General features: G+C 37.9%; 1 protein-coding gene across 1 annotated transcript in view; it reads left to right on the forward strand.

The window, feature by feature from the left end:
- Positions 1-2061: 2061 nt before the first annotated feature.
- The window catches only part of EDEM3 (ER degradation enhancer, mannosidase alpha-like 3), a gene marked incomplete at its 5' end in the record, with an annotated part of 25994 nt that continues 14736 nt past the window's right edge, over positions 2062-13319 (forward strand). The window contains 6 exons of the mRNA XM_010290420.1: positions 2062-2107; positions 6428-6528; positions 9127-9166; positions 10586-10698; positions 11428-11581; positions 12741-12875. Coding sequence (XP_010288722.1) covers positions 2062-2107; positions 6428-6528; positions 9127-9166; positions 10586-10698; positions 11428-11581; positions 12741-12875 — 589 coding nt within the window. The remainder of the gene's footprint in view (positions 2108-6427; positions 6529-9126; positions 9167-10585; positions 10699-11427; positions 11582-12740; positions 12876-13319) is intronic.

The raw sequence follows: 13319 nt of genomic DNA on the forward strand, positions 1-13319 counted from the left end.
GGCGTCCCCACGCCGCGCTGGGGCGGGGGGATCTGCTCTGCCCCTGGGGGTTGGGATGCGCTTGCGGGGTGCGGGTGTGCCCTTCGTCCGGCAGAGCTCCGGGAACGTCTCTACTGTCCCTACCTCCCCCACCCCCCCGCCTACGAAGACCCTACGAGGTGCGTGGCATCGGTCCCCCAGGGCTGGTATTTGGGGTTAGGTCGCCACGTCTGTTTGGGGCAGGCAACCTCCCATCGCTTCTGCGTGTGGGGTCAAAGCCTTCTGCTGTACGCATGGGAGCTCCCATCTTGAAGATTTCAGCCAGAGGTTGTGTGTAATTATGAGTAAAAGTGATCAAAGGTAAATCTAAATCCGTAGTCAGTTGGTCTAATTATGGCTATGCCTCTGGAGCATGTCAGTGTTTGGGAGTCATAAAAAAGGTAAATGTTTACATGAGTTCTTGGCTGGTTTCTGTATGTGAAGTAAACTGCTTTGGTCCCCCATGCACATACATGCAAGGAGTTGATTCTTAGTATAGTTTTTAGTTGAAGGCTAAAGATTACACTATAGATGGCAACGCATTGCACTGCATGAAGTAGGAGTTTTTTAGACGAATAGGTAATCAAGCATCTTAGTACATTACGGGGGCAATTTCATCATCATCCTCTTCCTATCTGGTGGTCAGCTGCACAGAATAATGATGCAAAAAGTCTGCTGGAGAAACACTCTGGGTAGTCTCATGGTTATTAATCGTTACCTATAAATTGGTATTTAGCTCTGATGATGTTTACAGTTACTGGGGTTTTCCATCTTGGGTTCTCGGGGCACTTTGTGTCTATAATGTTTTGTACGTTTTCCTTGTATGACTACGTAAGGAGTTTAAATTTCATTCACCAATGGGTTTTTAGAATTTTTGCATTCAAAACTTGCACTCGCTGTATCATCTGATGCCCTGGGCATATGCAGGTAGTGTTTTGACCACTGTTTGTATTTGAGGGCACCGAGTCTGGTCATTTCTGAATAATGGCAGGTAATCTGTGTATTTATTTAATGACAAGATCATGTCAGTCGCAGAAATTCTTTCAGAAAATGCCCTGTAAATATAGGCTGCCTGTAGAGAAATAAAAGTTTTTAGAAGCTTTCTGTATGCTACATCACTGAACGGCATTTAGCTTAGTTCATCTGGACATGGCACTTGTGTGCTAAACACTGGGGTTTTGTCAGCTGCAAAGGATCCCAGCACTGCAGACTGGATGTAGTCTGTGAAGTACCTGAAAAAAGCATCACACTCTGCTCTTTTGGTGACTTAATGCATTTGATGAGTTAAAACAACTATTGAAATTTCCAAGTCATTGACCTAAATCAGATATTTAGAATATAATTGTGGTGCTCAGTCTTATCAGCAGCGATTGTGAATTATGCTGATGGTAACTTAGAAATTAGTACGCTTTTTTGCCTTGCAGGGCTCCTCAGTGAAACAGTTAGGAACCATTGGAAGTAGCGCTGTCTCCCCCAAAAAAACCCAGTGCTTTTTTAGTATTTTCTCACCTTGACTGCTTTTCAAACATGTAAAATAAATGCATCTACAAGGGTTTTCTTTAGTATTTGCTTGCCAAGACTTCTAATGCAAGGAAGAGGTGTACCTCATAACTTATGGTCCTTTTCTGAATCACAGGCAGGAATTTATGCTGTGTCAGTTGGTTTTAGTACTGGTGATTACAAGCAGAACATAATTCTATTTACCGTTGTTTGCCAAGCATAGAACGTGTCCTATCTCTAGCTTTAATGTGTTGGTGACATCTACAGCTGTTTAGGGGGAAGCACAGGAGGTTGAAAGAGATCCCCCAAAACTTAATTTCATGTTAGTTGAAGAAATGGTCTTTCCTTTCTGCAGTGAATGAAAGTAGGCAAATGAGGAAAAATCATTATGCTATATTTCATTTACTTGAGTAGAGTACATTAGTAGAGGACTTGTTACTGATATTCAGATATTAAAGTGTAATACATCTTGATATTCTAAGATGTTGTGTTAAAAGCCACCATGAGGCAGACAACTAATGCTTTTTCTTTTTTCTTTTTTAGAAACCAAGTGCTTGAAATGTTTGATCATGCATATAGCAATTATATGGTAAGTAAAATAATTGTTTCATTTTTTTCAGAGTTGTTATTGCTGACCTGGGAGAGAAAGCAACGTATAGTAGATGACATTCTAGAGAAATAGGCAGGGAGGGGCGAAAGCAGAGCTAAAATAAATAAGAGCACCTGGATAGCCTTTAAAAAGAAATGAACAAATGTTACTTTCGGGAAGAGCAGTGTCAGGAGGGTTAGTCATAACAGCCGTCAGGCTGTCAGAATGGCAGCTAGGGGTGCTAGCCGTAACTGTTAATCTGTGCCTCATCTTTCTCAAACCAGTTTATCTCACATCAAGCTATGAACAGTTTTCATCTTTGGTAAAGTATTTGGTTTGAAATTCCAGACTTCTAAAAATACTAGGAAAAGGAAGCTTGAGAAGAGCTGTCTGTAGTCATCAGATTCTGGAGAATACGAATTGATCTTACTTACTTTGTACGTAATAGTTACGTACGCTGTTTCTTCTGTGGTAAGATGTTAGTTTGGTAGCTCTTTTACAAACACACACAGTTTGTAGAACAAAGGCATTATAGCCTCTTCTGAGTACATGACTGTCATATGACAGTGAGCCACACTCGCTGTCATTTCTTTTGATATGACTTGTGATTTTCTGTGCAGGTGTTCTGGGTATGTGTGCCATTTTGCACTCCAATCAACCTTGAAATGTGTTAGCTAGTTTAGATATGTTTAAAGAATTACTTAGATTGACTTTCTTCAAGTAATAATTACTTTCAAATATACTATAAGTAATACACTTCTAAGAAGAAACTGTAAATGTGAATAAGATAAATATAAAAGATGCGTTCTTACTGAGTTTACATTAACAATCTTTTTGTATGTTCTTTGTGGCTGTTGCGGAAACCTCTCTTTTGTAAGTTGCACCAGTTCCTGCAGGACAAACTGCTGTCTCTTGACAGTATCCTGCCACATGTCCCAGTTTCTGTATTCTGGTTTAACACTTTACTATGTAATGCAGGATTAAAAGCTTGTGAGTTACAAGTTTATACAGTACATGAGAGTTGTAGAATTAATGTATAGAAAGCCAAGCGAGAGTATTTTCAAAGTGGGTGTAGTTTTTCTTTTTAACATTGGCTCTTGCTTTTGACACTTCAGCAGTTTAACAAACATCAGTCTTTTGGTGATAACTTGTAACTGGTTACTTGGGACCATGAAAAACACTTGGCTTGGATTTCACCTGGCATTCCGAAGGAAAAACTGTTACTTATTTGGCAAAACTGGATAAAAAGTTATATGCTGGTAGAAAGGATTTGTGCTCCTACTGTTCATGGTGTGATAAATTGGAAACTGGTAGGTGTCTTGCTACATCTGAAGCAAGAAAGTTCTGGATAAAAGAATGACTTCAGCTATACTGGAAACTTTGAAGTCAAAAGGATATTTACTTGCCACGTATGCTGGAACACTAAACAAACAGAGAAATGTGACTTGTTTGTTTAAAGTTGAAGAAAAGATTAGAGTATCCGACTTGATTCTGACAGCAGGAGAATTAAGTATTTTTGCAGCTGCTTTTGAAACAGCCAGCTGAAGAGTTTTGATTTTCTGTTTCTATTAATATGTGTTTTAGACCTGCCTATTTAGAAGACTGAAAATTCATGTTTGCATGCAAGGGGGAAACGCCCTTGTCTTTTTTTTTTTTTTTCCCCAGTTGTTAACAGGAGCTTTGAGTAAAAAGTTGCTGGGGTTTTTTCAGTCCTTCAACAATATTTGTAATAATCAGGATTTTTTTCTTCTGGACTGTCAGAAAGAATATGTGAAAACGTCAGTCAGCTGAGGCCAGTGGGAATTTCCTGATTTACAGCACTAGTAGCAGTGCATCTTTTTTTCATTATTCAGGTACTGCACTGCCCTGAATTTACAGTCCTCACATATGATCATCTGTTCAGTCAGAATGTGTAGACATTCCAGAGTCTCTGTTAAGCTCCATTTGTGTAATATTTTCCAGGAGTATGTTTATTGTAACATTTGTGCCATGTTTTATATTAAATGGGTCTTGCTACCTTCCTTTGACCTTACTTGAATGGGGAGATGTTACAAGTTGGGAAATTACTTGACCCAGTAGCCTTTCCCGCTCTAGACAGGTAATAACTGAGCTTGTATTTTTCACAATGCTTCTAGTTCCTTACAATTTTGTAAGTCAATTTTCTCCAGAACTTTTATCACCTTTTTTCTCCATAATTTAAGCCAGAGATCTTAGTTTTGACATTGCTTTTGTCACGTACTTCTTTAACCTGTTTTTCTGAGTACTTTGCACAGATACTCAGAATCATCTTAGCTGTATTAAAATTATCTAGATTCTGGCTTTTGTAGTTGAACTTGTAGAGAACAAAGAGTTGTGCAAAGACCAAAATACTTGGGAGAGTGGTAGACAGGGAAACAAACCATCAGTTTCAAAAGAAGTTGCTGTAAAAGCTGTTTATTTATGGAAGAATGTTCCTTCTTTTCCTCTCTATTTCATGTTTGAATATAGATTATTTTTATACCATATATTTGGAAAGACTTTGAATGTGTTTACTTGCAGTTTCAGTGCAGTAATTGAACTTTTTTATCCTGCCACTTAAAGTAAAATTGGAGAGCACAGTACAGCAGACGGTTTCCCAGTGAAATCGAGAGAGAAGCTGCATCCCAAATCACTTGTATTTGGCTTCTAATGGAGAGGCAATTTCATGCATGTTTGTTGAAATTACATACATTTAAGGTTAATCTTTCTTAATATCAGTGGCCGCTGTGAGAATTTGTCAGTGAACCTCTCCTATTGCACAATGATGTATTTCAAATTTGGGTCTATTTCATTTGATACCCCATTTTGGTGGTAGTTTAAACCTACAAAACTTGCATTGATTTGAGAGGGAATAGGAACAGGCGTTTTATTCAGTGTGCTTGACTTAGGCAGTGGTGCCACTCCTGTTATTTCTGCCTGACTGATGAGAAATAAAATTATAATATGGCTTGCTTCGCAGAATAACTGCTGCTTTTCCAAAAAATCTAGCAATGTCTCTTTAAAAAAAAAAAAAAAGGTTATATTTGTAAAAGACTCAGTCTTGGTAAGCTTATTTTGTGAATGTTATCTTTTGTTATGCCTTGTGTAGTGATATACCAATTTATTATTTTACCTTCTAGCTGAGTTCTCTTATCTGTCACTGAATGTGACCCTGAGTCACTTATGTTAATTTGGAAATGTTTCCAAAGTGACTTTAAAGTCTAATTCTTAATAATTTCTGCATGAATTATCAGCCACTTGATAATGCCTGCGTTAGTTTTAGGTCTTAAACTCATCTTTGAGATGATAACTTCTGCCTAAGGAACATTATAGTCGGCATCACGTTGTTGCAGAAAACACACAATTAAGTTAACACTATTCAAGTTAATTGGTGGGGGTTTTTTTTGTTGTGCTGTTAGTTGTTCTAGGCTTCTCTGGGAGGTTAGAGAGGAAGAAGAGGTCCTGTTGCTCTGTTCACAGTTTAACCATTTCCAGCCACCCAGCTGGCAAACATCTTGGCAGAAAAAGACCCGGGGATCCTGGTAGACACCAAGTTGACCATGAGCCAGCAACGTGCCCTTGTGGCAAAAGCGGCTAATCCTTGGCTGCTTTAGGCAAAACATCACCAGCAGGTTGAGGGAGAGGATCCATCCTCCTTACTCACACTGATGAGGACACACCTCAAGTACTGTGTCCAGTTCTGGCCTCCCCAGTACACAAGAGATAGGGACATACTGGTCAGAATCCAGTGGAGGCCAGAAAGACTGGAACATCTTTCCAGTGGGGAAAGGCTGAGAGAGCTGGGGCTGTTCAGCCTGGAGAAGAGAAAGCTCAGCGGGGAATCTTATCAATGTAGATAAATACCTGGAGGAAGTCTGCAAAGAAGGTGGAGCCAGGCTTTTTTCAGTGGTGCCCAGTGGCAGGACCAGAGGTAATGGGCACAAACTGAAACGCAGGAGGTTCCCTCTTTCTTACAGTGAAGGAAAGGAAATAATATTAAGTATATATAAACAGGAAACACTTTCTTACAGTGAAGGTGACCGAGCACTGGCACAGGTTGCCCAGAGAGTTTGTGGAGTCTCCTTTCTTGGAGTTATTCAAAGTTTTCTGGACACAGTACTGGGCCGCTGGGTCTAGGTGGCCCTGCTTGAGTAGAGAGGTTGGACAAGATGATCTCTAGAGGTCCCTTCCCACCTCAAAGATTCTGTGATTGTCATGCAGTTTTTCTGAAGAACAGCGTAATTGGGCTTCCTTTTAACAGGCTCCAAAGAGTTGCTGAAATGGCTGTAAAGGTTGTAACTCCCTTGTTTTGTTTCCCAACAGGAGCATGCGTATCCAGCTGATGAACTCATGCCTTTAACTTGTCGTGGACGAGTACGGGGTCAGGAACCAAGTCGAGGGGATGTGGATGATGCCTTGGGAAAGTTAGTGTTTGAAATGGTTACTGTCTCATGTAAACATCTGGGAATCTAAGTACAAATTGCAGCCCATAAAACTTGTTTGTTAGTTGACATGTCCAGAAACTTAACATTTGTAAGAAATACTTTTGTTATTTCCCCCCATGATGTTAACTGATGTGAAATTGTACCTTAATCAGAAAAGGAAAATTGACCAGTGAATGAGATCCAAAGATTTTTTTTTTTTTTAAATCGTTCTACTCGTATTTTCCATAGGAAAACCTTCCAAATGTGATCTGACATTTATGGTATTGGTAAATTTGACTGCTCAATATAGATTATAAGAGTTAATTATCAGCTGCACAGAAGAGTAAACTGTTATCCATTATGCTGGCCTTGTAAGAGATATTTAAAATGCTTTTTTTTTTTAGTAAAAAGCTCTCTGAAAACATAATTAGTCAAATGATTATCATGGGTATGGTAGCCCAAGGCCATTGCCAAAGTATAAAACATTATTTCAGACATGGAAATGCTTCATATTTTTTTCTATTAAGATAACTTATAATACAAAGTAGCGATCCTTTGGCCAACAAAATGTAGATTTAAGGACTGTTTTTCTCCATGTTAAATTGAATAATCAAAGGCAAAGTTGAATTACTCTAAATGTGTTTGTAGTTGATTCCTTTGCTGTCTGTATGTGTGCAGTTTATGTTTGTAGGGCAAATACTTAATAACAAATAGCTGATTCTTTTTTTATTAGTATCACTGCTTAGTGTCCCTAGGTAGAATAGTGTTAATCGACGCTCAAGTCCTTGTCTTAAATACTGCTTCTAATTCACTCTGTGATATTGAGCATGTCATTTTGGTTATTTTTTTGTTATGTAGAAAAGTTCCTTAGTCTAGAGATTTCTATTTTAAGCCTGCTGGCTTGAGAGATAAGACTGATGAGAAAGAAGTGTCAAGGAAATGTGTTTTTAATCCTGGTCATGCATTCTTTTCAATTATTTTTTTTGCATAGTTACATATTATCATTTGAGTAAAAGTACCTTTCAGCTCCTTAGATGCGTTGAATATAGTGTAAGTATTTATTATTTTTCTGTATACATTTTTTTTCTGTTCCTATATTGTTATTTATCAGATTTCTTATATAATTTTTTTTCTTGCCAGCTGGCTCATCAGTCATGTTCTCTACAAGCCTTTGCAATCACAAAATGACAGGGTGAGACAGCTAGGTCAGTTCTGTTTCCCTGGAGGACTAGGGAGTATATTTGCACACCAGCCTTCTCTATCACTGTGCCATGCATAATCTTTTGTATGGAAAATCTTTTGTATGGAAACAGTTGTGTATTTGTTATGCAGTTGTGCAATCTCTTTCTCTTGTAGAACGACACAGAATGCCACTCTATCTTTACAAATTAAAGAAAATTATAATATGTGACCACTTCCTCAGAATTTTAATTATGCCCCATGCATAGTCACATGTTGCTTACAGGGTCTCAAATATTGGGCACTTGCTTAAATTCTTGACACTTGTTCTTCAACAGACAGTTGTAACTGTTTCCAAAGTTTTCAATTTTAGTACCGTCATATTCTGTAAACTCTATTCTATGCATGGTATGTGTTTCTTAACATAAGAGCAATTTTATTGGGTTAGGCCAAAGGTCCACTCAGCTTGGTATACACTAGAACAGGCCTAGAGAAGAATATCTGAACAGGACAAGCCTTATTGTGATATTCCTGTGTGAAACAGTATGGATCTGACTTGGTGTTCACTTTTTGTGGAATAAGTGGTTCTTTATTTTAAGCCTGCTTTTTGCTAGTGCTGGATGGCACCAGGTGAAACTCGCAGTGAGAAACAGTGAATAGCAGATTCTCGTTCACTTTCTTCATGCCATGTGCAGTTTTAAAATCTTTGTATAATGACACTTAAGCTTTTGCAGGCTGAAGAGTGCTAGTCGGTTCACTTGTTCCTAGTACAGAAGCTGCTACGTACCTTCAGCCCCCCCCTTACTACCCTTTATTGTACTTTTTCCTGTTCCGCTATATCCCATGTAGAAGTTTCATAACAAAATAACACTGTTTTCTTTAGTCGTTCACCACAAATTTTAACACTGAGTTTGATTGCAACAAATTGCTGCTTTTTCTGAAGTAGGTGATTAGAACAGCTTCTGATAGAAGTTTAGCTTGGAATGACTTTTGATCTTCTTAAAGAAACCTTTCTATTACTACGCTAAGTCAGCATTCTTCATGAGAAAAAAACAACAAAACAGAAAAGAAAGAAAAAAAGGTATTGGAAAAAGACTTTGAACCATTCTGTTGGCTCTCCCAGTAGATTTGATTGGAGACTAGAAATAAAATCTTGATTTGGCTTTGGAAGGTTTGCAGTAAATAAAGGTATCTTTATAATTATAGCTTGTTTTAGTCAGCTCCTATTCGGGTCACTAACAAGGGGAGAAACTTAGCAGGGTGTTTTGATATTAAATACATTGTGTACAACTAATTTTTTAGCAGCTGATGGTCTGTTAGAATTTAGTTTCTCCCATGGTATCGGTTACTATTAAAAATCATTTCATTTCTATGCATACAGGTTTGTAGTAAATCCATTTTAAACTTTTTGTTTCATAGGTTTTCACTGACCTTGATTGATACCTTGGACACTCTTGTGGTAGGTGTAATCTATTGATAAACTTTGATAAAACCAAAACCTGCCTTCTGCTGTTCAGACTTATATTTGTATTTATATTTTGTTTAATTATATATAAAAATACTAATCTTTCTTCACCTTTGATCTCTAGCCACCTGTTCGAAGTGGCTATTGCTTGTAAGAACTTCCAGGTGCTGCGTTGGTGGTGTTTGGAGTTTGTTGCAAAAAGAAAACTAGAACAGTTCCTTTGCGTTTCACTGATGCTTTCTTATCTTGCATTTCTTGGGCTCTAACTTAACAAATATGTGAGTTTTCTTCCCATTATAATCTAAAGCTGCATGCTCACTTATAGGTGAACATCTCTTAATACCTACTGAATTATTTATGTTTTTAAATTGTATGTACGTGTTCCATGGATAAATTTGTGTGCACTTAAATATATATTAAACAAAATACAACCCTGGACATGTTTGCTAGGAAAAGTTGCTAAACTTCTGTTCCATATATTATTAAAAGACTCCAATCATTAATAAAATACTTTTTGTTAGATTTCAATTCCTTTGACATATTTTGTCATTATAAACTGAATTTGGAAATTAACAATTTTTGGCCTTCCATGTCTCCAGGATAAACAAATCCAACTGCACTGATCTGGTGTGTGCTTCATATAATGCTCTTTCTCTGACAGCTGTTCCCTTTCCATGATGTGCTGTGAGATGACCCTTGGCTCTTTTGAATCAGGACCACAAAGGCTGTTCCTGTGGGGTCTGGAACTCCCAGTCTCCACCAGACACAGATTGTTGTGGTTTATTTACTGTTTTCTTATCTTAGAGCAGGATTAACACTTGTAGAATTTAAAGGCAGTTACGCTAACAAATTGGATAAGTCACAAAGATTCTTAAAGACAGATTGAACTAAAAGTCAGTGTGAAAGAAGATATGTAGAAGATGCCCGAGCTGTTCTTCAGGTGCAAGGATAAAACTGTTGGGAGGAGGAAGACCGCTAGGACGATTCACTGAACTTGGGATGTGGCTCCCAAGTCGATGGGTGGGAGACTCCTGTGAAATCGGAAGCATTGGAGCAGGGCAGTCTTTGCCTGCTCTGCCAGCACAGCCTGCAGCCCACTGAGTCCTGTTGTCAAGGCATGGGAATAGGGGAAAGAGAAAACAAATCAATCCCTGGCTAATAGTTTAGGTACATTCTCAGTGACTTTACTCTTTGTGTATAGCTTTTATTCTCTTTCATGTATCTAATGAGAAAAACAGTAATATTGATGTCCATTTGCACTGTATCAGAGTATGCCCCAGCAGGACCAGAATATCAATCTAAGGCATGTTAAATGCTTTCTTTTTTTAATTCATTGCACTTGTTCTTCCACACCTGAGTGTGACTGTATTAGCTATGTTGGAACCTAAACACCTGGTTACATTTGTATTCCAGGTGTTAAATAAAACCAAAGAGTTTGAAGAGGCTGTAAAAAAAGTAATAAAGGATGTTAATTTAGATAACGACATAGTTGTATCTGTCTTTGAAACCAACATAAGAGTCCTTGGGTGAGTAACTTTTATGTTTTCAAAGCTCTTAAAAATGTGGGGTTTAGCTAAATGGCCTTAAAGCATACCTTTGTGTGCTATTTCACCTCATTGCAAACAGTTGTGCCTTTGTCAGTTAGCATAGCTCAACACCTGCCCAAAGAAGGGTTTTAAAATGCTAGGCAGGAATCGATGCAGTGGTGCTGAATCAAGCTGGCTCCCATCTAACTGCTGCAGGCATAGGCTTTTAGATTAAAAAAAAAAAATTGTGCATGCTAAGGGAGTAGTGTTTTTTCTTAATGGAAACAGTCTTATAGATTATGCTGTTCAGTACTTGATTTAACAGCTAGAATATTTCAATACTTAGGAATAATAGATTATTTCAGGTCAGAAGGGACCACTGGAGGTCTCCAGTCCAAATTGCTGCTGAAAGCAGGATCAGAGCAGGTTAGTTTTAAGCTATTATATGCAGTTTTCGATGTGTTGGTTGTTATTCTTGACTAACTATATGGATGAATCGGTGATTCAGCTATAGTTTAGGACTGAGCCCTGCACAATAAGAATTGTTTCCAAAATACTGACAGCTCACCTTGATTGTAATTGGAGTTGCATCTGCTCAGCATTTCTGAAAATTCGGGCCATGTGAACATAGCACACTTGCTTACATAGTCATCTAAATCATAGAAATTGCTGCATTGCTGTTGAGATGAATATACCTGTTGAAATGTGGATAACTTTTCTTGTGTTTAGAGGTCTCCTAGGTGGGCATTCAGTGGCGATTATGCTGAAAGAAAAAGGGGAATATATGCAGTGGTACAATGGTGAACTTCTGCACATGGCCAAGGAACTAGGCTACAAGCTTCTACCTGCTTTTAACACCACTAGTGGTCTCCCTTATCCAAGAGTAAGTTCTCTGGTTTCTGTAATTTAGAATTAATTCTGTAAGCAAAATTTTTGTTGTGTTGTTTTTATCTCTGTTTCTAAAATCACTTGTGTACTTATTAAGTGTACAAGAAAATCAAGAGCTGATAAATTGCTCATTTGTAGATTGCTCATGCTACCTAGTATTTTCAAATACAGTTTTAGGCTCTCTGAATCCCTGCATTTCCATCTCAGAAACTTCTAGTATACATTGTTGTGGGTAAAAAGTAACTGCAGAAATCTTGTCTAGTCACTCTCTACTGACTTCTTGCTTCCCGCTACTATAGGCACCACCAAGTAGCTGAGGAGAGTTTTTTGTTTAGATGCGTATCTCTCACTAAGATAGTGAAAGAGCAACTTGCAAGCACTTGCTTGTGAATTTAGCATAAAACTGATGAATCTTCATGGTCTACACCCACATGTTTAAGAGGTCAAAGGTATCTGTAATATAAAAATATTCACTTAATGCAAAAACTTCTATCAAATTCACACAAAGCATGATACATATTTTCTGAATAACAGAAAACTGTTTCCCATGCATATTATCCATTGAGTTTGAGATGTGTGGCTTTGGAAACTTTTCCGTAAGTTACAAATTTAGGCTCAGTGAATCGCAGTTTTCTAGTGAAAATGTCCAAGATGTTTGGAGTTTGACAATCTTCCGCTGAGAGGGCCCTCTCCAGAGTGCAGAAAGTTACGTTGTGCCTGGTACAAAAGCAGGTTCATCTAGCAGATATTCTCTGGAGCCAGGGGTAGTGAGAGCTTTACAAAGCTTAATTTCTATGAGCACTTGTGATGTTCCAAGTTTCTGGTTTTCTGGTAAATAAATTGCTAGAATTAGGTTTTTCAGGGTGGTATTCTTTTATTCAAATGTCCAGTGGACCAGGCAACAGGTAATTGGGCTAGTCCTTGTTTTGGAGGGTTGAGTGTTTTGGGTACTTCTGGGTAATTTTATGTGCATGTTTGAGTTGACAGTATGTGCCAAAACAGAGCAAAAACTGAAGGGGGGTGTGTGATGATTTTTTTTTCCTTGCCTTTCAAAAAAGCATAGGTTATATAGTTGCTTTACAGACCTATCACAGAAGTGTAAAGTCTTTCATCGAGTAAAAATAAAGATGATAATAATCTCTACTTTTCTCTAGGTTAACTTAAAATTTGGTGTAAGACATCCAGAAGCACGAACAGGAACAGAAACTGATACCTGTACAGCTTGTGCAGGTACCTTGATCCTCGAGTTTGCAGCTTTAAGCCGATTCACAGGAACATCTATATTTGAGGTTTGCTTTCCATGATATCTTATTCTTTGGGATTAGGTATTCATTAGTGTTCTGCTACATTTCTGTAATTTTGGAAAAGTAATTTTATTGAATGGGTACATATCTTAGGTGTTCTGCCCAGAAAGTTTGCATGTGTTCACATTTGTGGTGTCTGGGCTTTTTTTCTAAAAGTGTTAATTTGACTGTTTAAAAACCACAGGAGTTAATTTTGTTTGAAAGTAGGTATAGTAATACAGAAGTAAACAAGATAAATATACTGAAGACTAGCTAAAGGATAATACTTGCGTAGTTTTGGGGTAGAGGGGTCAGGACTAGAAAGAAGAAAAGATACTTGTTCCTTAAAATGCAGCTTAAAAAAAGGCAAAAGGAAAAAAAAGAAAATCATACTTATATGGTCCCACTAAAGCTGTGCAAGACCTATCTAAGGGTATATTGTCAGCAGGA

This window comes from Phaethon lepturus, unplaced genomic scaffold, assembly GCF_000687285.1.
Source record: "Phaethon lepturus isolate BGI_N335 unplaced genomic scaffold, ASM68728v1 scaffold18857, whole genome shotgun sequence".
Taxonomy (NCBI): Eukaryota; Metazoa; Chordata; class Aves; order Phaethontiformes; family Phaethontidae; genus Phaethon; species Phaethon lepturus.